Source organism: Rousettus aegyptiacus, unplaced genomic scaffold (genome assembly GCF_014176215.1).
Source record: "Rousettus aegyptiacus isolate mRouAeg1 unplaced genomic scaffold, mRouAeg1.p scaffold_m13_p_14, whole genome shotgun sequence".
Classification (NCBI taxonomy): Eukaryota; Metazoa; Chordata; class Mammalia; order Chiroptera; family Pteropodidae; genus Rousettus; species Rousettus aegyptiacus.
Genome location: NW_023416289.1, coordinates 47,085,987 through 47,109,800, shown reverse-complemented (window position 1 = coordinate 47,109,800; position 23,814 = coordinate 47,085,987). Strand labels below are relative to the sequence as shown.

At 54.3% G+C, this 23,814-nt stretch overlaps 2 protein-coding genes across 3 annotated transcripts; one reads left to right on the top strand and one right to left on the bottom strand.

The window, feature by feature from the left end:
- Nucleotides 1–1,891: 1,891 nt before the first annotated feature.
- HAS1 (hyaluronan synthase 1) lies at nucleotides 1,892–10,451 on the top strand. The gene is made up of 5 exons (XM_016125710.2): nucleotides 1,892–1,900; nucleotides 4,668–5,375; nucleotides 6,805–7,030; nucleotides 7,635–7,767; nucleotides 9,427–10,451. Exons 1-5 carry the CDS (start codon nucleotides 1,892–1,894, stop codon nucleotides 10,100–10,102), a joined length of 1,752 nt encoding a protein of 583 aa, XP_015981196.2. The 3' UTR covers nucleotides 10,103–10,451.
- Nucleotides 10,452–12,137: 1,686 nt separating this feature from the next.
- On the bottom strand, nucleotides 12,138–23,814 carry SPACA6 (sperm acrosome associated 6). 2 transcript variants are annotated; one of them, XM_016125779.2, is made up of 8 exons: nucleotides 21,799–23,814; nucleotides 21,434–21,511; nucleotides 16,188–16,256; nucleotides 15,538–15,561; nucleotides 15,095–15,172; nucleotides 14,852–14,970; nucleotides 14,295–14,451; nucleotides 12,138–14,217 (listed from the first exon to the last, which is right to left on the bottom strand). In XM_016125779.2, exons 1-8 carry the CDS (start codon nucleotides 22,010–22,012, stop codon nucleotides 14,003–14,005), a joined length of 954 nt encoding a protein of 317 aa, XP_015981265.1. In that variant the 5' UTR covers nucleotides 22,013–23,814; the 3' UTR covers nucleotides 12,138–14,002. The 2 variants fall into 2 exon arrangements, 1 of the variants encoding a protein (XP_015981265.1); XR_001594530.2 differs by lacking the exons at nucleotides 12,138–14,217; nucleotides 14,295–14,451; nucleotides 21,799–23,814 and having other exon boundaries at nucleotides 14,460–14,965; nucleotides 15,095–21,598.

Genomic DNA, 23,814 nt, shown 5'->3' with positions numbered 1-23,814 from the left:
GGAAGTGAGGGCTTGGCACCTTGTGGGGTACAGCTCCAGGACAGGCTGGACACGATGCAACAGCAGGGAGAAAGGACTTGGAGACAGAAAAACAGAGAGCAACAGTGAAGGAGAGAGAGAGAGTGAGTCAGAGACAGAGAAACACATACAGGGAAAGCACGTCAGAAAGAGATGCACAGAGAATGCAGAGAGACGGAGGGAGAATGGAGGCCAAGCGTGATGGATCAATCGATAGATAAATAGATACAGGCAGGGAAAGGAGAAACAAGCAGCCACTGAGAAGAACAGAGAAAAACAAAAACTGGGAGACAGAAAAGAAAAAAAGATAGGGATATGGTTATGCAGAGAGTAAGACATAAAAATATATAAAGAGAGACAAAGGCAGAGAAACACAAAGAGAGAGAGGAAGAGAGAGAAAGAGACGATGAGAAGGTAAGGGAGAGACACTCGGAAATAAGAAAGTCAGGAACACCAAGAGTCAGAAATTTAGCTATGCAGAAACAAACCCAGACAGAAGCAGGTAGACATGGAAATGGAGAGAGATGGGAACACACAGAGAAAGAGAACCAGACAGACAGATGGACAGAGAGAGAGAGAGCGAGCGCAGAGAGACAAAGATGAGGGACAGACTCGGAGAACAGAGGCAGAGAGGAGGTGGGAATGGATAGGGATAAAGAATCAGTCACAGACACAAGGAGAGAGACAAACATCAGCTCATAGTGAGAGGAGCAGAGAGAAAGAATTACATACAGAGATTTTTTTGGCACAATGACATTTATCCCTGAGTCCCCTGGTTCTGAGGGGCTGGGGGCTCAGATGGCCAGGACTCTTATCTCTTTGGTCTCAGAGAGAGGCCACTGGCACCTTTACTCTGACTCAGTTTCCCTGGGGCAGCTGACCAACTCTGAGCTTACCCTAGAGCCCCTGGGGAGACAAATCCTGGTGTTCCAGCCCCCTCCGCAGCCCCTGGTGCACACACAGACACACACACACACACACACACACACACAGACACACACACGGGAACTCATCATTCAGATGCTGGACGGACAGACGTTCACTCACAGCTCTGGTTCCAGACAGCCGTGCCTCACAAGCCAGCACACGCACAGTCACACCCACAGTCATGCACGTGTGTGCACTTTATTCCATCTACCAGTTCCCAAGACAATCCCTGGGGGCCCCAACCCAGGATGGATGCCCGGGCTAGCAGGGGAGGGGCAGTGTGTAAAGCAACCATCATGGTTGAGAAGGGGGGAGGAGAAGAGAGCTGGGGATGGGGGGTGGGAGGTGGGAGGTGTAGGGACGTGAGTGGGAGGAGAGAGAAGTAGGGGAGAGATGAGGAAGGAGAAATGAGAGATGGGGGAGAGAGAGAGAGGTGGGGAGACAGAAAGGGATGGAGAGAAATACACAGAGAGAGATACATGGTGGGGAAGTGAGAGAGAGAGAGAGAGAGAGAGAGAGAGAGAGAGAGCGTGAGAGAGACAGGAAATACAGAGGAGACTGGGAGAGATGGGGAGAGATACAGAGAGGGAGAGAAATGTGGATGGAGCAAAATACAGGGATAGAGGACAGGAGAGAGCTGAGAAAAAAGGGGAGAGAAAGGGTGTGATAGGAAGAACTGGGAGGAGAGAGGAGGGCGGTGATGATGGGGGGCTGGGAAGGGAGGCTCATCTGGGTGCAGGGGGGTGGGGAGGAGGTAGTGGCGGGAAGAGGGTGGAGCTGCCCGGCTGGGCCGTGACCTCAGAGCCCCTGGCCCAGCTCAGCCCTGACGTCAGCTCCTCCTCTCGCCCCCGCCTGAGCTGGTCTTCAAATGACGCCCCCCCAGCTCTCGAGCCACAGAGAGACCTGGAGAGCAGCAGGAGAGAGAGCCAAGCCCGGACCCGCGGCGATGAGACAGGTGCGTGTGAGAGAGTGTGGGGCTGCGGCCATAGGGAGGACCACGGCCATGTGTGTGTCCACGTGTGTGGGGAGGGGGCACCGCCCGTTCGCAGAGTTTCGTGTGTGAGCTCAGGTGTGTGACAGCGATCATCTGTGCAGGACGGTGACCAAGTGAGGCTGAGTGCACCAGCCCTGTCTATATGTGGGTGGCCATCTCACCAATATGCATGTGACACTCGAGATGTCCATGTCGCTTTAAATCTGTGAATGTCTGTGTATGGGGGGGGGGGGCGAGGGAATGAACGCAAGTGAGCAAGTGAGAGAGACAGCTGCATTTGCTTGACACGTGGGTCTGAATTTCTATTTTTGTGTTTCATTTAAGTTGAACTAAATGAGATTGCTACTTGGTCGCTTTTGACTTGTAAAAGTGGCAATTTCATATAGTTCGAGCTCTACTGTTACTATTTCTTCTGAAACTCTGTCCGGGAGCTCCAGACGCAAGGGTGGGTGTCTGCCTCTCTGTTGTCACATGGACTGCGCCTTGCTCCCAGTGATGCTTTTTTCTGCTGAAGAGCGAAGGGCTTATGTCTCCAAGTTGACTTATGTGGTTGTCGGTGGGGGTCTCTGCTTTAAGTTCTCCTTTAGAAGAGGCGTCTGGGTCATATTCTGGGACATGACAATTTTCCTAAGTGGGCACACTCTGTGTGTCGCTTGTCACGTGTGAGTATATGTGGCGGGGGTGTCCACAGCCGACACACGTGTGCGCGTGCGTGTGGTTGGTGTTAAATCCTACAAACACCACCTATGTCTGGGCTCCCCAGCATAAATTAAGCCACCGCCAGAAACTCAGGCAGGGCTCCTTGTGGTACAAAAGGACAGAGCAGGAGGACCCCAGAAGAAATGATAGTAATTGATGATACTGAGTGATTACTAGCGCCAGGCTAATAGCTCCGCCTCCCTACAAAAACATAACATGAACTACAGACATGATTTCGAATTTTCTAGGAGGCACACTACAGAAAATAAACACAAACGGGTGAACTTAATTTTAATGTTATATTTTAATTACCCAATGTACCAGAGGTCGACAAATGTTTTCTGTACACGGCCCGATAGTGAATATTTGAGGCCTAAAATTTGGCATAGTGTGAAATCAGCCACAGACAACATGTAACAGATGAGTTTGGGTGTGTGCCAATAAAACTTGATTTGAGGATGCTGAAATTTGAATTTTATATAATTTTCATATGCCACAAAATATTCTCCTTCTTTGGACTGTTTCCAACCATTTAAAAATGTAAACACCAGTTTTAACGTGCGGGCCATAGCGAACAAGGCGGCAGGCGTTGGGCCATGGTTATATAGTATGCTACTAAAAATATTATCATTTCTATATGTAATCGATACAAAAATACTAAGGAGACATTTCACTTCCTTTTTTCATACTCAGGCTTCAAACGCCAGGTGTGTAGCACGTCTAACTCAGATGCTGTATTTTCAGTGGACGTGGTCTGTATTTAAAGTTCGTTTACAGTCGAAAAAGATGCCACTTAGTCCAAACGCGCTTAAGCTTCCCAATAGCTCACTCAAGGATCAGTGTTTAAATTTAAATTTGTTTAAATAAATTTAAAACTTCAGTTTTAAATGGCTGCATTCCAAGGGCTCGCACGTGACGGGTGGCTTCTGTTTTGGACAGCAATACTCTACATCTTAATGACTCATTTAACTCATCATAAGCCCACGAGGTGGGGACTGGTGACACAGGATGGCATTTTAACATAGCGGACGACAATGGAGCCAGGTTGCCTGAGGGACCTTGGGCAAGGGGACATACCTCTGCCCGCCTGGGTTTCCTCGTCTGTAATGGGTGAGAGTAACAGTCCCGACCTCATGCAGAGCACTGCTTGGCATGTGCAAGGAGATAAAGCCCCATTTTAAAGCTCTTTCAGCCTCACCTGCTGGGCACCTGGCCCGCGGAGAAGGAGAACCAGGCCATGGCTTTGGGAAGTGAGCTTTGTGACTTTGAGCGAGCTACCCCTCCTGGCTCCTCGGGTCCTGTTTTGCCATCCGGATGGTGGCAGTAAACATTATGTCCCCCAGGGCTCTGCGGAGGAATAAACCCAGTATGTAAGGCTGTGATTAGCCATTCTTAGGGTTCAAATCCTGGCTCCTGTGCTTTCCAGGTGTGACAGTGGGTAGGTTGCTGCACCTGTGTGACTCAGTTGCCTCACGTGTAAAATAGGGGCGGTAACAATAGTAGGTGTTGTGAGGATTAAAATAAGTCGGCTCCTATTAAAGGCTGAGTGCAGCGCCCGGTACACACCATGTCGCACTGTTCTTCTAGACGTACGGTATATCATTATTATGTTGTAGTTATTATTATTAATTATTATTATTATCTTAGCACTAAGACTTTTGCTTGTGAGATGGGTCTTTATTTTACATGCCACTAAGAAAGGGCGGGGAACGCCTGTTAATTACACTGTGACACTCCACTGAGTGTACTCCTCGTGGGTTTAAGAGCTGTTAAAAAAGTGAAAACAAAACAAAACAAAAAAACAAAAAAGCATTAGCATCAAATATAATCAGACATTCCGTCTTGATAACTTTGCCACAATTAGTTTAACGAATGAAAATAACGTTGCAGGACTCAGGGTAGGGGGTGGGGTTCTCTACAGAAATGGGATGTCATTGATCCTGGGGAAAAACACCCCGGCGGCCTTCTCTTCCCGGAGGAGGAGTATTAGATATTGACTCATGTTGCCATCTCTCGTCTCCGCCCCCAGCAGGACGCGCCCAAGCCCGGCCGCGCAGCCGGCCACTGCCCCGGCCTGGCCCGCCGGGCGCTGACCGTCGCCTTCGCGCTGCTCATCCTCGGCCTCATGAGCTGGGCCTACGCGGCGGGCGTGCCTCTGGCCTCCGATCGCCACGGCCTCCTGGCCTTCGGCCTGTACGGCGCCTTCCTCTCGGCGCACCTGGTGGCGCAGAGCGTCTTCGCGTACCTGGAGCACCGGCGCACGGCGGCGGCGGCGCGGCGGGCGGCGGCGCGCGGGCCCCCGGCCGCGGCCGCGGCGCGCAGCGTGGCGCTGACCATCTCCGCGTACCAGGAGGACCCCGCGTACCTGCGCCAGTGCCTGGCGTCGGCGCGCGCCCTGCTGTACCCGCGCGCGCGGCTGCGCGTGCTCATGGTGGTGGACGGCAACCGCGCCGAGGACCTGTACATGGTGGACATGTTCCGCGAGGTCTTCGCCGACGACGACCCCGCCACCTACGTGTGGGACGGCAACTACCACCAGCCCTGGGAACCCGCGGCGGCGGGCGCGGCGGGCGCCGGCGCCTACCGGGAGGTGGAGGCCGAGGACCCCGGGCGCCTGGCGGTCGAGGCGCTGGTGAGGACGCGCAGGTGCGTGTGCGTGGCGCAGCGCTGGGGCGGCAAGCGCGAGGTCATGTACACGGCCTTCAAGGCGCTCGGCGACTCGGTGGACTACGTGCAGGTGAGTGCCCGGCGCCCCGCCGCGCCCCTCACGCCCCAGCCCCGCCTCCCTCCCGGCCTTCGTGCGACGCAGGTCGCGACGAGCCTCTTCTCTCCTTCCTTTACCCATTCACCTGTTCAGTGTAGAGACTCTTTCCTTCACTCATTCATTCATTCATAAACCCCTCTGTCTATCCGTCCAATGTAGAAGTCACTCATTCATTCATTTTATTCATTCGTTTTTCCATCGTAGACATTCATTCTTTTCTTCCTTTCTTCATTCATTGGACGCACTCCTTCCTTCACTGATTCAATCCTTCATCCATCCATCCATCCAGCCATCCATCCAATATATTCACTGGCTCATCCATTCAATATAGAATTTCTTTCCCTCCTTCCCTTCCTTCCTTCACTCATTCATTTATCCACCTATTTAATAAGAGATCATTCATTCCTTTATTTATCCATCCATTCAACGTAGAGATTCCTGTCTTTCTTTATCCAATGTAGAGATTCCTTACCTATCCATTCATGCATCCATCTATCCATCCAGTATGGAAACCATTTGTTCATTTAGTCATTTGCTTATTCATTAAATGTAGAGATTCATTCATTCTGTCCCTTCCGTTTTTGTTCATTCAATGTTGAGGTTCTTTTGTTCATTTCTTCATCATATATCTATCTATTCAACATTAAGTTTCATTCATTCATTTAGTCAGTCATTCATCCATTCAGTGTCCAGATTCATTCACTGATGCACTGCATTAGTTTTCTACGGCTGCATGATGAATTACCACACACTCGGCAGCTTGAAACAAAACATGCTGTCTCGGTTTCCATGGGTCGGGAGTCTGGATAAAGCTTAACTGCATCCTCTGTTCAGGGTATGATCAGGCAGCAATCCAGGTGTCCGCTAGTGCTTACCTAAGGCTCAGCGGCCTCTTCTAAGCTCACACCTTTGTTGGCAGATTTTTTTTTTTTTTTTGCAGTCATAGAACTCATGGTAGCTTGCCTGTTTAAGACTAGCAACGGAAAGTCTCTGACTTCTAAACCCTCTTCCAAAGAGCTCATCTGATTAGGTCAGGCCCACCCAGGAATAATCTCCCTTTGATTAATTGACAGGCAAGAGATTAGGGACCTTAGTTACATTGCAAAACCTCTTCACTATTTCCATTTAACATAATATAATCACGGGAGTTATGTCCTATCACTTTTGCCATATTCTGTTGGTTACAAGAAGGTTATAGACCTTGCCCACACATCACAGGGGCGTATTATACAAGAGCATATGTCTCGGGTGGGTGATTAGACATTGAAAATGACTAAAAAATTCAAGGTTATGTTTACATTGGCTGCAATGTCATGTTGCTCTCCACCCCGAGGTGCCCTCCCCTCAAGCACCAAGCCGCATTCAGGAACTGACCTGGTCCTGGCCCCTTCTTATCCCACAGGTCTGTGATTCAGACACGAGGCTGGACCCCATGGCACTGCTGGAGCTGGTGCGGGTGCTGGATGAAGACCCCCGGGTAGGAGCCGTTGGGGGGGACGTGCGGATCCTGAACCCTCTGGACTCTTGGGTCAGCTTCCTGAGCAGCCTGCGGTACTGGGTGGCCTTCAATGTAGAGCGGGCTTGTCAAAGCTACTTCCACTGTGTGTCCTGTATCAGCGGTCCCCTAGGTGAGCAGGGGTAGGGTTTGGGCGGGCCGTGCATGGATGGGGAGAGGGAGAAGGGAGACAGGATGGATTGAGGATGTGATTGAGATCACAGACAAAGATGGGGCTGGGGCGGACACTGGGGACAGGGGAAGATAGGAAGTTTAAGGAGGAGGGTGATGGTGTATAGTGTTGAGAATGGGTTGGAAAAATAGTGTGGCTGGGGCTGGAGTAGAATTTGGAGAAGGGGCTGAGGTGGGTTTGGAGTCAAGGTCAGGGTTGTGGCCATATTTGGTGTCGCAGATGGGTTTCTGGATGAGCGTGAGCAGGGGATGGGGCCGAGAATGGATATGGGATTGGGGATGGTGTTGGGGTGGGTTTGCCATGAAAGCAGGCATGGTTCAGGGACAGGACTGGGGCAGGTTTGGGATGGGTGTGGGGTTGAGGAAGGATTCGAGAACAGGATTGGGGCTGGAGATGTCATCAGCAATAGGGCTGATAATGGGATGGAGATGGTTAAGGTTGGGGTTGGGGTTGGAATTGAGATGATCAGAGGTTGGAGATAGCAGAGGGGATGTTGTTGGCAACGGCAGAGGCTCACACTCCTGTACTCTCCTTTCCCACCTAGGCCTATACAGGAACAACCTCCTGCAGCAGTTCCTCGAGGCCTGGTACAACCAGAAGTTCCTGGGCACCCACTGCACTTTTGGGGATGACCGGCACCTCACCAACCGCATGCTGAGCATGGGCTATGCCACCAAGTAAGCTGAGGGGACCAGTTGATCGAGTGTGTGTGGAGGTCAAAGAGTATCCTAATGAGTGTGTGTGTTGGGAATTCTCCAAACCCGAAGTACCTTGCAGAACAATGAGCTCTTCCAAGTGAGGTGTTCGAGGCAAGGTACCATAAGGCGTAGAGGCAGCATTTGCATTGAACCATGGGACTCAACCGACACTACCAAGTGAGGCAAGGTGAGGGTGGGGAATTCCACCTAGAAGATACAAAATGAGATGGGCGAGGTGGCTCTACCACGGAAATCACAGATGACTGCAGTAGCAGAGACTACTCCAAGTGACATGAGAAGGGAAAGAGATAAATAGAGTGAGATCTAACCAGCGAGAGAGCAAGCAAGAAGAATCAAGCGAGGGAGGAGGACAGCACCTAAACTCTAGTTAGTGCTTCAGGAAGAAGAGACATAATTCAGTGAGACTCAAGGGGGTATGGGCTAGCACAGGTGAAGTTCAGTGGAAAATGATTCCTACAGAGCTAGACCCAGCGAAAGGATCAGAGAGAACCCGGGGTAAACTAAACCCAAGCATTCATTCACTCACTCAACAGATAGTCATTAAGTGTCTACAATGTTTTAAGGTTTGGGGATGCCACAGTTCACAAAAGAGGCACAAATTCATGTTTATGTGGACTGCGGAGATAGATAATAAATAAGAAACACGTAGAACATAGAGTATGGTCAGTAATGGTACATGCAGTGGGGAGAAATAAAGCCAGGAAGGGGCATAGGAAGTTTAGGGGTAGGGAATGAAGTGCGAAATAGAGTGCCAGAGGGGAGACAGGAATGGAGGCAGAGAATAGTGTCGCTGGAGCAGAAGCGAGGGAGAGCGTGTCGGGGGAGTGAACAGGGGTTCACTCCTGAAAGACTTGCATGCCAGGGCAAGAACTCTGAACTAACACGACAGTGCCATGGGCCGTGTCTGAGCAGAGGGGTGACATGCAGTTGTAACAGGATCCCTCTGGCAGCTGTTTTGAGTACAGACCGCCGGGGCAAAGGAGTTAGCAGGGAGGCCATTGCAGATGCCAGTGACATAGGGGCTAGAATAGTTTGACCCCTCCTCATGAACTGACTGCTGGTGGCCACCTGATAACAATCCCCCAAAGGGATTCTAGCCTTGTGTTGGAGTGGTTGGAAACCAGTAGGGATCAATTAGTGATGTCTGCGGGGGCCACAGGAAGGAGGAAGGTTTGTGGTTCCCTTGAGAAGCTCTAACACATGGGCTGTCCAAGGTAGGAGCCACGCCTGGCTATTCCTCACCACCCCGCCTGCCAATAACAGTAAGCCCCAGAGTGTTCGTCATAGCATAGTGATGGTGTTTGTAATGTTGTCAGTGGCCATGGTGATATTAGTAATGACAACGGTAATATTAGTCACTGTCAAAACAGCAGTAGTGGCTGACATTTATTGAGCAAGGACTATACATACTGGTCCTAAGCACTGCACATTTACTCCTGGTTGGGTCCTTAGGATACCCCATTAGATAGGAACCGTCATTAACCCCATTTTAAATACTGTAACACCGAGGCTCAGAGAGGTTGGGAAACCTTGCCCAGGGGCCATGGGCAGTGGCAACGTCTGGATTTCTGTCCGGCCCGGAGAGAGCCGTGCTGATGTGTCCTCCCGCCTGTGCAGGTACACCTCGCGGTCGCGCTGTTACTCGGAGACCCCAGCGTCCTTCCTGCGCTGGCTCAGCCAGCAGACGCGCTGGTCCAAGTCGTACTTTCGCGAGTGGCTGTACAACGCACTGTGGTGGCACCGGCACCATGCGTGGATGACCTACGAGGCGGTGGTCTCGGGCCTCTTCCCCTTCTTCGTGGCGGCCACGGTGCTGCGACTGTTCTACGCCGGCCGGCCCTGGGCGCTGCTGTGGGTGCTGCTGTGCGTGCAGGGGGTGGCGCTGGCCAAGGCAGCCTTCGCAGCCTGGCTGCGGGGCAGCGCGCGGATGCTGCTGCTGTCGCTGTACGCGCCCCTCTACATGGGGGGCCTGCTGCCCGCCAAGTTCCTGGCGCTGGTCACCATGAACCAGAGCGGCTGGGGCACCTCTGGCCGGCGGAAGCTGGCTGCCAACTACGTCCCGCTGCTGCCCCTGGCCCTGTGGGCTCTGCTGCTGCTCGGTGGCCTGGTGCGCAGTGTGGTGCAGGAGGCCCAGGCCGACTGGAGCGGCCCCGCGCGCGCCGCCGAGGCCCAGCACCTGGCCGCCGGGGCCGGCGCCTACGTGGGGTACTGGGCGCTCATGCTCACGCTGTACTGGGTGGGCGTGCGGAGGCTCTGCCGGCGGCGCGCGGGGGGCTACCGCGTCCAGGTGTGATCTGGGCACGCGGCTGGCCAGCCCAGAGGCCTTCTGAGAAGGCGAGAGGAGCCCCACTGGACCCCAGGAGACACGGACTTGCTAGGTGACTCTATGGACCAGTTTCCCGCCTCCGTGGAGTGAAGGCGGGGAGGGGTCGACCAGAGAATGATTCTTCAGCCTGGACTGGGGGCTGGGACTGCTGGATCTCCGGGGAACGGGTATTTATTGATCAGGGTGTGGTTTTTAGGGGCAGAGGGAGAAGGGTCCCCAAACGCTGTTCTGGGTCTCCCGCTTTCCCCCCCCGCCCTTATTTAATTTCCATTTGTACTGTGTGATTAGGATATAATAAAGAATTTTATTTATTTTCTTCTGAGACTCCCTCCTATTTTTGGGGGGGCCAGGGGAATGGAAAAGGCTGCATAGTTGAGAACTGGGGACTCCTGGTTTAGTCTTTAGTGCCAGCTGTTTGAAACTAGACATGATACCTTCCCTTCCTCTGAGCCTTGGTCCCCTCCAGGTAAACAGGAATATTAATCCCGTGGGTCAGGGCTTTTGGGAGGGTGTAATTTCTATTGCGGAATTTCTCAACCCTCATTCACAAATACTTATGAGCGCCTCCTTCATGTGGACACTGAGGCACTGTGGATGTGTTCCTGGTCCACCAGCTCATCTCCTGAGACTGGCACCTCACACCGTCTCCCCTCAAACCCCCAGCCCCGGCCTTACCTTGCCTTGTATCTCACTGAGAGAACACAAGTGACATGAAGAAAATTTTAAGAGTCCCCACCTGCATGATTCCCACTTGTCGTCACCTGTGCCCACATGGGCCACCGTCCCTCATTACTGAGGGTGAACTGCTCTAAGACCAGCCCCTTCCACTTGACACGCTCTCGTCTCTTGGCTTTCAAAACGCCACCTGCCTTGCTCTCCCAGGTTTCCTTCTGGGTTCATCTTAATGCTGCCGATCGCAAAACACTGGAGAAACATCTTTTTATTAAAAAAACTTTTGAAAATTATTTTTAATTTTTAAACTTTATTTTCAATTACAGTCGACATAAATATTACATTAGTTTCAGGCATACAACATAGTGGTTAGACATTTATATAATTTACAAAGTGATCTCCCCCCAATTAGTCTTAATACCCACCTGGCACCATACATGGTTGTTACCGTATTAAAGAGAGTGACACACGCCTCTGTGACTTCTGCTGCCACAAAGGAGGGATGATTTAGATTTAAGTTATCAAAGCTACATAAAAGGTTATACAATTCAGCTCCTCAGTCACACTGGCCACACTTCGCATGCTTCATGGCCACAGGCGGCCGGCGGCGGCTGCCACACTGGCTGGTGCGGAGCTAAAACATTTCCATCGTGGCAGAGGGTTCCACTGGACATTGCTGCTGTCCCAATCACTGATCCTGGACCCCTCTCTTTTCTTCCTCTCATACCCAACATTCTGATCCATCAGCAAAGTTCCAGGACAGACCTGGAACCAGGGCTCCTTGCTTTGTCACCACTTTGTCCCCAAGCCGCGCCTCTTTCCCGGATTAAAGCTGCTATCTCATTCCCGGATCACTGCTCCCACCTTTGTCCCCAAGAGTCTGTTATCCATACAGTAGCTGCCTAAATCAGATCGAACCACATCATGACCATGGCCCAAAATTGCCATGACCTCGCAGAGGGGAAAATCCAGACTTTATAGCAGCCAAAGTCCTACGTGATGCAGTCCCCGGCTCCTCACTGCACACTCATTTCCTGAAGCCCTGCTCCAGCTGCGCTGGCTCCTGGCAGTCCCCCCAAACCAGACACACTCCCACCTCAGGGCTCTGCTCTTGCTGTTTCTTTTGCTGGCCACTCGACACAAATTATCCGCATGGCTCACGTCCTCACCCCCTCTTTTCATTCAAATGTGAGGCCTTCTCCGAAGCTCCTATTGCTCCTTCTCTCCCCCCAACACTCTGTGTCTCAGTTTCCCTGCTTTGTTTCCTCTGTCACATGTCATGACGTAACTTGATGCACATTTTATTTTGCTTACTTCATTGTTTATCATCTGGCTGTCCACTAGAACCTGAACTCCATAGGAGTGCAGACCTTTGTCTGTTCGGATTTCTTCACTGCTGTCTCTACAGTGGCTTGAAAATGCCTGGCACCTAGTAACAATGGTTTGAAAATGCCTGGCACGTAGTAAGCACTCAATGAATAGTCACTGAATGAATATTCGCTGAATGAATGCATACGTTGGTGAATGAGTACCTGTCCAGAAGGAGTTTATCTTTTAGGAGGCCAAGACATACAAATCAAATAAATAGAGAAGTTTATATTAGATTCCCATGAGTGTTATCCATGAGCTAAAATAGGGGAATGTCAATCACGGGGGGAAGAAGTCAGAGAAGGTGACATCTAGGATCTGTGCAGTGCAAGGGAAATGGCTTTGTGAGATTCAGAGTACCGTCATTTCAAGTATATGAAGGACAGCATGTGAAAAGGTCAGAGAGGGGACGGAGATTTGCATGTTCCAGGACAAAAAATAGGCCAGTGGGACTAGACAGAAAAGAGGGGGACAGGAGGGAAGTAGAGTCAAGCAAATAAATACTGTGAGGGCTGCATGGAGTTGTAGGGATTAAATAGATTGATACGTGCAAAGGCGGCTCAGGAGAACTCATAACTGAGTTAACTGGACAAAAAAGGGAGAAAACATTATTTTAGACAAGTTCCCAAGTCCTGGAGAGGGTGAGAAGAATTGTGATGAATGGAATATAAAGAATGAGTAAATGCCAGATGAACCGCAGGGCAGAAAGGTCAAGGGATAGGACTGGGCGGGAGGAGATGAGGCTGGTCAGGCCAGCAAAGGCCAGAACCTGGGGGGCCTTGGGGCCTCGACAAAGAATTGGATTTTGTCCCAATGGCACTGGGGAGCCGAGGACCAGTTTTGAGCAGAGGAGTGGCCAGATCTGACATACTTCAAAATCTGGCTCTGGTTGCTACGTGGAGAATGGACCACAGCAGGGTAAGGGAGGCCAGTGGGATTGTCCCAAGAGTGGTCCAGGCGAGAGACGGTGGTGACTGGGATCACAGAGATAGAGTCACCTAACGAGACATTTAGGAGTTGAAAAGGCTGACGCTTGGGAATAGATTGGATGCGGAGGAGTAAACACAACCTTTAGGTTTCTGGTTGAGCAGCTGGGTGGATGGTGGTGTCCTATATGGCAGCAGGAAAGCCCTGGGGACGCACCAGCTTTCCAGGGCACGTCAAGGACTCTATTTGAGAGTGTCTTCTGCAGTTGGAGATGTCCAGGGGGCTGCCAGTACTCTGTGGAGGGGTCTGGGCTTGTAGCTCTGCACAGGGTGTTGCACTGTAATAACTATCATGTTACTGTTGTCACATGAATGGAATATAAAGAATAGTCCCCCTGACACTGGTTAGTAGAAACTGCCTTCAAAGATGAAAGAATTTGTAGAGCTGAAATATATTCTTTATTTTAAGGATGGAAATTGAATAAGGGAGAGAAAGGTACCTTCGTTAGTTGCCACTGAAGTACCATCGAAAGAACACCCTGGGGAAACAAGGAGGCAGCTGTGTGTGCGTGCGTGCGTGTGTGTGTGTGTGTGTGTGTGTGACAGAGAGAGAGAGAGAGAGAGAGAGAGAGAGAGAGAGAGAGAGACATAGACAGAGACGGGGGTGCGGGGAGGAGTGAACGAGAGAAAGATTGGGGACCAGATATCTGAGTCCTGGAAGTCTGGCTCCTAAAGGTGGATAGGGCCTGGACCCCTCGGTCCGAGGGCGGCTGGAGGCCTGGACTCCCGGGTCTGAGGGAGGAGGATGCTGGGGGCCAGGCCCCCTAGGTCTAAGAAAGGTGGCTAGGCACCCGGTGTGAGGAAGGAGAGCCAGATGCTGGGACGCCGGGGTCTGGGGTGCTCACCATGCCAACAGAGTCACACCGGCTGACGCTAAGGCCGCGACGGCTGCGAGCAGGCACTGGTTAATCGGCGTCAGAGCCTCAGGCCTGGCCAGCAGCTCGGCCAGGCTCGGTCTCCAGGGCTCGATCATCTCCGCCTCCCGCGGCGCCCAGCGCAGCACTTCCCGAAAAGAGGCCTGCAGCTCTGTCTCCCCGCGCGGGGGCGGCCCGGTCACTGCGCGGACGCGCACGTCAGCCGGGCGCGGCCCCGCCCCTCGCGCGGCCCCGCCCCTCGCGCGGTCCCGCCCGCACCGTTAAGAAAGAAGTAGAGTCGCGCCAGGGCGCGCTGGTCGTGCGTGATCACGCAGGAGAAGGTTCCGCGGTGAGTGGGCTGCACGGGTCGGATCCGCGCTAGGTACCCCTGGGCCCGCGGCATCTCTCGAAAGTAGGTCAGGTCCTGAGTCCGGAGCTGCGGGACGCTCGGGCTGAAGTGGCGGGAGGAGCGGAGCCGCCCCGAGCCGGGGTCTGACTCTCCTGTCCTGGACTCGCCACCGGCATTGTACAGGCCCCGCCCCGAGTTCGACCGCGCCTTCTTGGGCCCCACCCCTCACTCCTTATTCGCCGACCCTTCACGCATAGCCCCGCCTCTTACGCATGGATTCCGGCCCTCGGGCCTAATAGTTGCTCTCCGCCCCTAAACCCTTCTACCCCTGTCCTGCAGTGAGCCTTGACACCCTCCTCCAAATGTGGGGACCCTCCCCGTGCACGAAGGCCGAATCTAGACCGTTTCCCCGAGTCCCGCCCCTGCGTCCTGACGCCCCATTCTCTGTGAAGCATAACCCGCCTCCTAAACCCGACGCGCTGGCCACGCCCTGACTCACACCTCCTGCGAACCTCCAGGAATAGGTGATCTCCTCCTTAGGCAGCTGGAAGTTCACCGTGCAAGAGAACATGGCCTGATCACCCCGAGTCACCGTCACATCCTGAACTGGAGCCGGGGCCGCGTCACCGTCTCGGCCCCGCCCCAGACCATGTCCCTTCCCCCCACTCCCCGCTCAGCTCCCGTCTTTCAGTTCCTCGGGTTCCTTGCCCTTCCAGGCTCCGCCCCTCACCTGGGCAGTCCAGCGGGAGGTCGCAAGCTGTGGAGTAGCACCCGCGGCAGCGGAAACGCCGGGAGACCTCCTGGAGGCCTGTGGGTGGGAACGCCGGGTCTCGGCTCCACTTGCCTTCCCCAGCCCGGGTTTCTTGGGCAGTTTAAGGCCTCGTAAGCCCTACCTAGGTTAACCGGCCAGAGCCTGGGCCCCGCCTCCCCTGCGCTCACTGGCTGACGCGCACCTCTCCGGTCTCTAGCATTCCTATTGGTTTGCTTAAGCTTTCGGACCCGCCCCTTTTGAGGTGTGTGAGCAATACCTTGATTGACTGACTTTTCTCCAGGGCTCTAATTGGCCTCCTTCGGATCTGAGGCCCACCCCTGCCCTGCCACGCGAAGCCCCAGGTTTCGGTCCCGACCACCTCCCTTTCCCCTGCAATTCTGAGCTCCGAAGGGAGTGCTTACCGCAGGGAGGGATGCAGGCCTGGACTGCAGAGAGAAAGGAGGCGTTACTGCCCGGGAAGTCTCGGGAGGTGCCCACCCGAAGCTCCTCTAGAGGATGCATTACTGGGCGGAGCCAGGCCTGTCTAGGGGGAGGAGCCAGGCCTGCTGCGTTCCACCTGGGGACCCGGCCAGGCCTGCAGCATTCTACCAAGCGGTCAGGTTCGAGCTTGCTGCTGGCCATCTAAGGGAGGAAGGCCTGCGGCAGGCATCAAGGAGGCGGGGCCAGCCCCAATGTAGTCCACGGACGGGGCGGGGCTAGATGCTGGGCGCTTCTCGGGGACCAGTTAGGGAAGAGGCGAAGCCAGACTAGAAGGAGCCTGCTTTCACGGAGTGCGCAGTATCGGACCCTGAGATCCAGGAAGAGGCCCGGGCTAATCTGAGACAGGACCACCCCAAAAAGGGGTCCTAGCTGGGGAGGAAACCTTCTTTCGAAGGGGCGGGGCCGGAACCCAAGCAGTCCACGCAGAAGGGCCTGTGTTTCGCGTGTGCCCCTCCCCGCAAGTGGCTCAGAGATCCGCCAGGCGAGGAGACTGAAGGGAGCGGCCGGCGGGCTCGGGAGTGGGTTTTTTTCATCGTGTCTGTGCCTGGGGGAAAGAGATGGGGTGTTTTACCTTCTTTAAGCTGCATAATGACCTTGCGCATTTTCTCCGCCGCGTCGGGGAAGGCAACCTCAAAGGACCCTGGAGGGCGGAGGGAGGCCTTGTAGTAAAAACCCTTCATCTTTGGCCGGGCGGGCTCCACTGGGCTTGCTGCCATGGTCGCTGTGCCCCTTCCCAGCCCCTCTCCAGCCCTCCCTCTCGGACACACACGGTCCCCTCTTCTTATCTTCTACTCTGTCTACCAAGACGGCTGACAAGTGCCCAAGTCCTCTTCCTCCTGCCGCCTATCTTCCAAATCGTCTGCATTGATCTTGTTGAGGGTGAAGGGGAGGATGAAGACTGAATTCCTCTCCAAGGCCTACTAAGCCTTACACGGTCCAGCTTAGCTTCCTCTCCCTCTCTGTTCCATTCCTATTGCCCACCTTTTACTTCCCCTAATAGTAAAAGCACATTCTCTAGCACCTCAGGGCCTTTGGACAGGCTGACTTTCCTGTCTTCCCCCCTCCTCCTACTCATCCTTCATGTCATACCTTACACAGGCAGTAAGAGAGTAAGAGTCACAAAGGGGTTCAAGGGTTAATGTCATACCTTGTCATCCAGAGATGTTCCTCGACCACAAATCTGAGTCCCCAATTTTTGTCTCTTACAGTTCCCCATTTGCTACATTCATAGCTTTCACCAGTTTGCAGTTACATATTTTTATATATAGGGCGATCATCCAAACCTGTCTCTTAAGTAAACACACCCTTCTTTAGTGCTGTCTCCAGAACCCAGGAGAGGGCCCCGAGTCCTAGCAAGTGCTCAGTAAGTGCGCACAGAATTTTAGTATCCAACGGAGATGGAGACCTCAACTAGTGGCCTGTGGCCCAAACTCATCCCTTGGATGTGTCGTATTTATAGTCTGGAAAGTGTTAAAAAAAAAAAAAAAAAAAGAACCAGATGCCATTGGAAAATTTGGAAAAGTCCCATGTTTGGCATCTGTTTTAAAAAATTCGGAAGAGCTGAAACACGACACGGAATTTCCATGAGGCCACAATTAGCTGGAGCTTAGTAGCAGCCACCCCTTCAGACAGGGGAGACACCCGTCACCTCTTCGTAGTCCCCGCCTTGATTCATTCCTCCTCCTCTTGCACTCTTTCCTGTCCTGTGTCCTTATGGGCGTTGGAACCTTAACTACTTTAATAATCTCTAAACTCTCAGGTTCTCTGACTTTTTCCAAAACGGATGGCTGGATTTAGTGCTGAAGGTTGTTTTGGAAATCAGAAATGTGGCAGTGTTCTAGGCTGAACTGTGTTCCTTCCAAATTCACATGCTGAAGTCCTAACCCCTAGAACCTCAGAATGCGACTGTCGTCGGACACAGTCTTAGAGACCTAATGAAGTTAAAATGAGGTCATTGAGGTAGGCCTTAAGCCAGTATGACTCGTGTCCTCATTAGAGGAGGACATTTGGAAGCACACACACAGAGGGAGGAGCATGTGAAGACTGGGAGGGAGAAGCTGGTCATCCCCCACCAAGGAGAGCGGCCTTGGAAGAGACCAGCCCTGCCCACACTGACACCTTGTCTCAGACTCCCAGCCTCCGGAATTGGGGAAATATAATTCAGGGTGCCTGTTGTTTCAGCCACCCAGCCTGTGGCAGTTACAGCATCCTCAGTGAACTAATTAATACACAGAGATTGCCAGTCACTTCCAAATATCTGTTTAGTAACAGAACACTACACTTCCCAGGCTTCTTTGCAACCAGCTCAGATCATGCGGCCTAGTCGTGGTCATGGGACCAAATGTTGGCTATTGAGATACAGGTAGAAGTATCATGTGGGGGTCACGGGAAGTAGCCTGAAAGAGAAGCGGTGTCATCCGGTTGATTCCTTCCCCCGCCTCCATCCTGCGAGGATCTGCTGGAGCTCTAGCAGGCCCACAGGACAAGGAGGACAGAGCAGAAAGCTGGAAAGAGCTTGGGTCCCCAAGAAAATGGAGCTGCCATACTAGCCTTAAGTACTATCTCAGGCCTTAGTTTTTATGAGAGAAATAAACATCCAGCTTACTCGCACCATTGCAGGTTCAGCTGCGATTCAGAATCATACAAAAAGGGAGGGAACTGAGGATACTGGCAAGAGGGGCTCAGGCAACTATCAGGTCGAAGCTGGAGACAGAAGGCACTGCAGACGAGAAGTGGGTTCCAAATGAGGAGTCAAGGACTCATTGGTCTCTTCTAGGCCACAGAGCAGGCGTGTGGTCTGGAGATGGCCGGATGATCAGGAGGATGTGGTCAGAATGGGGTGCTCAAGTAAGAGGCCAGGATGTTGGAGGAGTCATACAAGAAATATCTAGGGGCCAAAGTGATTCATGGGGCGGTGAACCTGGGATGTACCAGTGAGCTGTCGGGGGTGGGAGTAAAGGGCGGATGGAGTGAAATGTCCAGTGAGGCCAAGGGGTGGGGGTTACATCAAGTGAAACACAAGGGGGTGAAAGTCATTGTTGGGAAGTCTCCCCCAAAACGCTGCCTGTCCTTAGGCATGTTGAGTGTTTCCGATGGTCTGGGTTTGAGTCCTGGCTCTTCCATGTGTGAGCACACCTGTCTCTCACCTGAGATATTCACAAGTCCTTTGCCCTGTGTGACTTTGGTCAAGTGACTTAACCTTCCTGATCCTCAGTTCTCTTGTCCACAAAATGGGGACAGTATTGGTGTCTACCTCACAGGGTGTGGGGGTACTTAATGCCATAAAATAGAAAAGCATCCTCACCTCCACCCCAAATTCTGTGCCAGGTACCACTTAGTGACCGCACAAGATAGCGCCTGTGAGCACTTAGCATGGTGCTTGTCACACAGCGAGCGTTACGGAAGAATCAACCACTAAACTAGTATTACCATTTCCAAGTGTGAGATGGGGAAAGTGGCTAGACATCAAATAGCTAGACGTGAACCCAGGCGGTTGGTTTGAGCCCCCCGTGTAACCATTGCTTATGGTAAACAGCCCGCCTCCCTACACCATACCTCACTCCATGGTTTACGCACACAGACAGTACCACGTCACCACCCAGAGCCACTCTAAGTCAGCACATCCCTATCTCGGGTCCTCTGTCTAGGAGAGACACAGAAGTCAACCTTGTGCCCTTACTCCACAGTCATCTGGTTCAGAAATCTCCAGGGTCTGTCCACTCCGTCCTCCCTGCGTTTCCCATCTAGAAAAAGCAGCTATAAAATGCCACCTCACAGGGCCACTATCAGGGTATCTGCATTCTTTTGGAGGATAATTAATGTCAGTAACGCTCCATTTGGCCGACAGGTGTACAGGGCAGGTTTGGCACATACTCAGATCCTTGATCTTCCATCTCTGTCCTCCTTGTGGCCCCCCCCAACCCCCATCAGCTCAGCCCTCACCGTGGACCACCGTGACCGGTCCGGCCACCACCTGCTTCTGCCCTTGTTCCGCATGGCCTTAGTCACGTCTCCCTTCTCTGTCTCCTCAAAATCCTCCAATGGCTCCCCCATCTCAAAAACAAAGGCCAAAGTCGGTCCAGGGCCTACACAGGGATTCTTAGTGCGTTTTGGGAGCAGCAGCAGCACCTGGAACTTGATAGAAATGGTTCTATGGCTGCAGCCCTAGCTGCCTCTCTGATCTCATCTCCTTCGCTTCCGCCCTCCATGACTCCACTCCACTGACCCCAGGACCTTGGCACTGGCTCTTCTCGCTGCCTGGAATGCCTTCCCCCCAGATTATCTGCATGGCTCTGTCACCTTGTCGGGTCTTTGCTCAATTGGACCTTGTCTTTTGCACCTTCCCTGACCAACCTGTTTAAAATGACCACCCCGCAGGCCCGTTCCCTTCCCCTTATTTTCCTCCGTAGCATGTGAATTGACATCCTATTTCATTAGCAGTGTTTATTGTCGGTCCCCAGCCCCACAGCAGGTAAGTAACCTGAGGGCAGGAGGTCTGCAGTTTTGGTCACAACTGTGTCCCCGGTGATGTTCCTGGCACATTCAATAAACATCTGTGGAACGTATTTATTGCACCAGCTTCTCCCGGCCTCCAGACCGTCCTGCCCATGGCCCCAAAGGATCTCTCTACACCCAGCGCTGTCCCTGTCCTTCCCCTGCTCATAGCCCTGCCCCTTACCTTTTGGGGGAACCCTGGACCTGTGTCTAGCTGCCTCCTGGATCTGTCCAGAGCCGCTCAAGTCACTACACCTCCATGCCTGGCTCGCCATCTACCTACCCCCGCCACTTCTTCTCCTTGGACCCCCATCTCAGGGGTGCCCTACCATCCACCAAGGCGCAGAGCCAGACCCTGGCACTGTCCCCTGACCCTCCTCTTCCCCTTTTCCTGGCCAGCCCATTGGAACCAAGCTACGTCCCTCTCGCCTTTGGCTCAGCCCTGTACCCTCACCTCTGCCTTCCCAGCCCCTGTGCCAACAGGGGCCCCCAGCCTCCGTTCTCCTCCAGACTGGGCCACACACAGCCCCAGAGGCATCTCGCTCCCCTTTTCAAAACATTCTGGGATGAGACAGCCCACATGGGGAGAAAGGGCGTCTCCTGGGGTCCTGTGCCCCTCACCCCCAGCCAGCTTTGAGGTCTTGAGGTCCCCCTGTGGGTGGGGGATGCACAGCTGGAGTCTTCTCCACGCTGGACCTGAGACCCCCTGGATTGATGAGAACCCCCGACCTTTGGGGATCTTTGTCAAAACGCTTGGTGGGCAAGAGCAGGAAACAGAAGTGGCAGATGTGGAAACAGGCCCCGAGCCCCTGGACCGCCAAGGTGGCCGGGTTATGCTGCACGACAGAGCCGGGTGCCCTCGCTCCGGTCCTCAATGCTTGTTTGAGTCTCTGGCATAAGGAATGTATGTTTTGTGCCAGAGGAGAACCTCCTCCTTGAAGTCTGTCTCGTCAGGGGCCCGTCTCTCTCTCTGAGCTCCAAGGCCATCTGGGAGGCCAGGAGACCGTCCCACCTTACAGGTAGGTAAGCTGAGGCCCAGGAGGCAGCAGCAACACGTCCAGAACCTCACAGCCGGGAATACGGCGAGCCACACGGCGAGGTCAGGACACATGTCTACCCGACCCCAACTGGATTTCAGACTCTAGGTGATTTCTGCGCGGTCCCTGTCCGTCCCTCCAGCCAGCAGCTCCCTCACAGGGTGCTGGCTGCCCGCGGCCACCACCTCCAGGGTCACTGTCACACTCCCAGGCCCTCCCTGTACACACGCCATCTTGCGGGCTCTGAGCCCGCGTCTCCCACTGCTGCCATCACCACCCCACTCACCTTGGGCGGTGGCCAGTTCCTGGAGGGACTGGATCATCTGGGTGAAGGAATCGTGCAGGTGGCTTCTCTCATCATAGTCTGGGGGTGGGGCAGGGGCTTGGGGGAAGCGGCTCGCCCCAACGCCGTGGCCCCTGTCTGGACATTCTCTAAGACACCGTCTATATCTCCGAGTCACCGTGTCCCCAGTCTCCATCCTCCCATCTCTGCGCCCCCCGCCCTCACCATCTCCTGAGTCTCTGCTCCTCCATCTGCATCTACCTGTCTGCGTCTCCCTCTGCCTGGGTGTCTCCAGGCCTCTCTGGTCCCTCCCTCTGCGTACCCCCTCACCCCCAGCACCCTGGAGGATGGCAGTGTGGTCTCCTCACTGATTTCTGTGTCCAGGAGACCCATGAAGGCGGCCGTGAAGGCGGCCTCGCACTTCTCCAGCTCGGGGCCCTCCATGCCAGCAAAGGTTTGGCAGATGCGGAGGCGCTCGGTGTGCGATGTGAAACAGAGGAGACAGGCCCAGGCTGAGGGCCTGGACACGGTGAGCACCACGAGGGCGCACAGCACAGTGCCCGCTGCAGCTGGCAAGGCCATCACAGAGGGTCTCAGGCTGACGAGAAGCTGGCGACCTTTGTGAGGTCACCGTGGGATGGGGGAGGGGCTTTGATATGAGGTCAGAGTTAGATTTCAGTTGCCAGTCAAATGTCAGGCTTGGAAGTTTTAGATGGGAAGGATGTGGGGGGTCGGAGGTCGGGCCAGCAATCTCCAGGCTAGTGGTCGGGCCAGACGCCAGGCTCCCAAGAACCTCACCTGTGACCCTGGATGTCCTCACAGGTTAAAGGGTCTCAGGGACCCAGAGGCCGGCAGTGTGGTGCGCGGGTCCCGACAGGCCCTGGGGCAGGGTGACAGGGTGGGTCAGAGATGGAGACGCCCAGAGACACCAGAAGGCGCCGCAGAGAGAGGTGGAGAATGGGTCTGAGAGACAACTGTGAAGGTACACACAGAAAACTCCAGACACAGCGCAGATGGAGAGATAGGAAAGCAAAAGATTTTCTGATGGAAGAGAGAAACTGTTTGAGGGAAAGGACGGAGGAAATGCCAGCAAGGACACAGCCCAGCCCCTCTTCCCTGGGTCCCCCGCGGCAGGCTGCGGGGCGGGGGGCTGGGGTCCCCGCCGGGTGGGTGTCCCGCGCAGGGCGCAGCCTGGGGAAAGCTAGGAGGCCGTATAGTGATCTCCGTGGGTGTCCTCCTCAACTATACAACCTCCTACCTCAGCCCGGGGGGCGCGGCAGGCGGACAGACAGACGGATGGACAGACACACAGGGGCCGGGAGGGCCGGGGAGGCCCCCGCTGTGATGGTGAGCCCCCGACACGGACCCACAGACACGAGCTTGTGTGCGGCGAAGGCCCCGCAAGGTCGGTTCTACGGGTGGGTGCCAGGACCCAGGAATCCGGGCCCCCGGCCCTCCTCCCCAAGGAGCCCAGGAGTCAGTCCCTTGGCCCCACCCTCACAGGGGGACCCAGGAGTGCAGGCCCCGGCCCCCTGCTCCCTCAGCCCCGGGAGTCCAGGCAGGCCTGTCTCCCAGGGGAAGGCACAGCCTGGCTTCCCGGACGCTGGGTCAGAGCGAACCTCACCTGTTTTGGAGTTTGGCCCCTTGGGCAAGACAAGACGGCTCCCTGCCTCCTGTCAGACTCAGGAATCCAGGGTCAGGCTGAGGCCGGCTAGGGGACAGGAAACCTTCACAGCCTCTTTGGGCCTCTTTCCCGCTCTGGTCCTTTTTTCAGCCTCTCAGCCTCTCCTCATTTATAACGATGACAGCTCTGACGCCTGAGCTCCAGCACTGCCCCAGGCCCGTGCCATCCCACAGGCCAGGGATCCAGGTGCCATCGCATCCCCTTTGTGCAGGTGGGAAGGCCGAGCCCCAGAGAGGGGCGTGGACGTGGCCAACGCAGCCGGCTGGTCAGGGGGGGGACCCAGCACCCACCCTCCCACCCCTAAGAGAGCTGCAGCTGGGGGCTCTCCCTCCGGCCAGGCCTCTGTCTTGCTCAGTGTCTCAGCCCCACGGACGTGCTCCCTCCAGGCCCGTCCGCTGCCTCTCCCGCCCTCAGTTTCTCTTCGCGTCCGGGGTCCTCCCGCGTCTGTTTCCCCCTCTGCTCGGCTGTCTTCTCCTCCTGTCTCAGTGTCTTGCTCAGGCTCTCGTTTTCTCTCGCTCCCTCTTCTCATTCTTTTTACCTTCTTTCTTTCTCCCTTTCTCCTCCTCCCTCTGTCTTTGTCCCTCTCATTCTCTTCCTCAATTTCTGTCTCGCTGTCCTCTCCCCGTCTTTTTGGTCCCCCTCCTCCCCTCCCCCTCCCCCCATCTCCGTCTCCTTCTCTCCCTCTGTCTCTCTCCTTTCC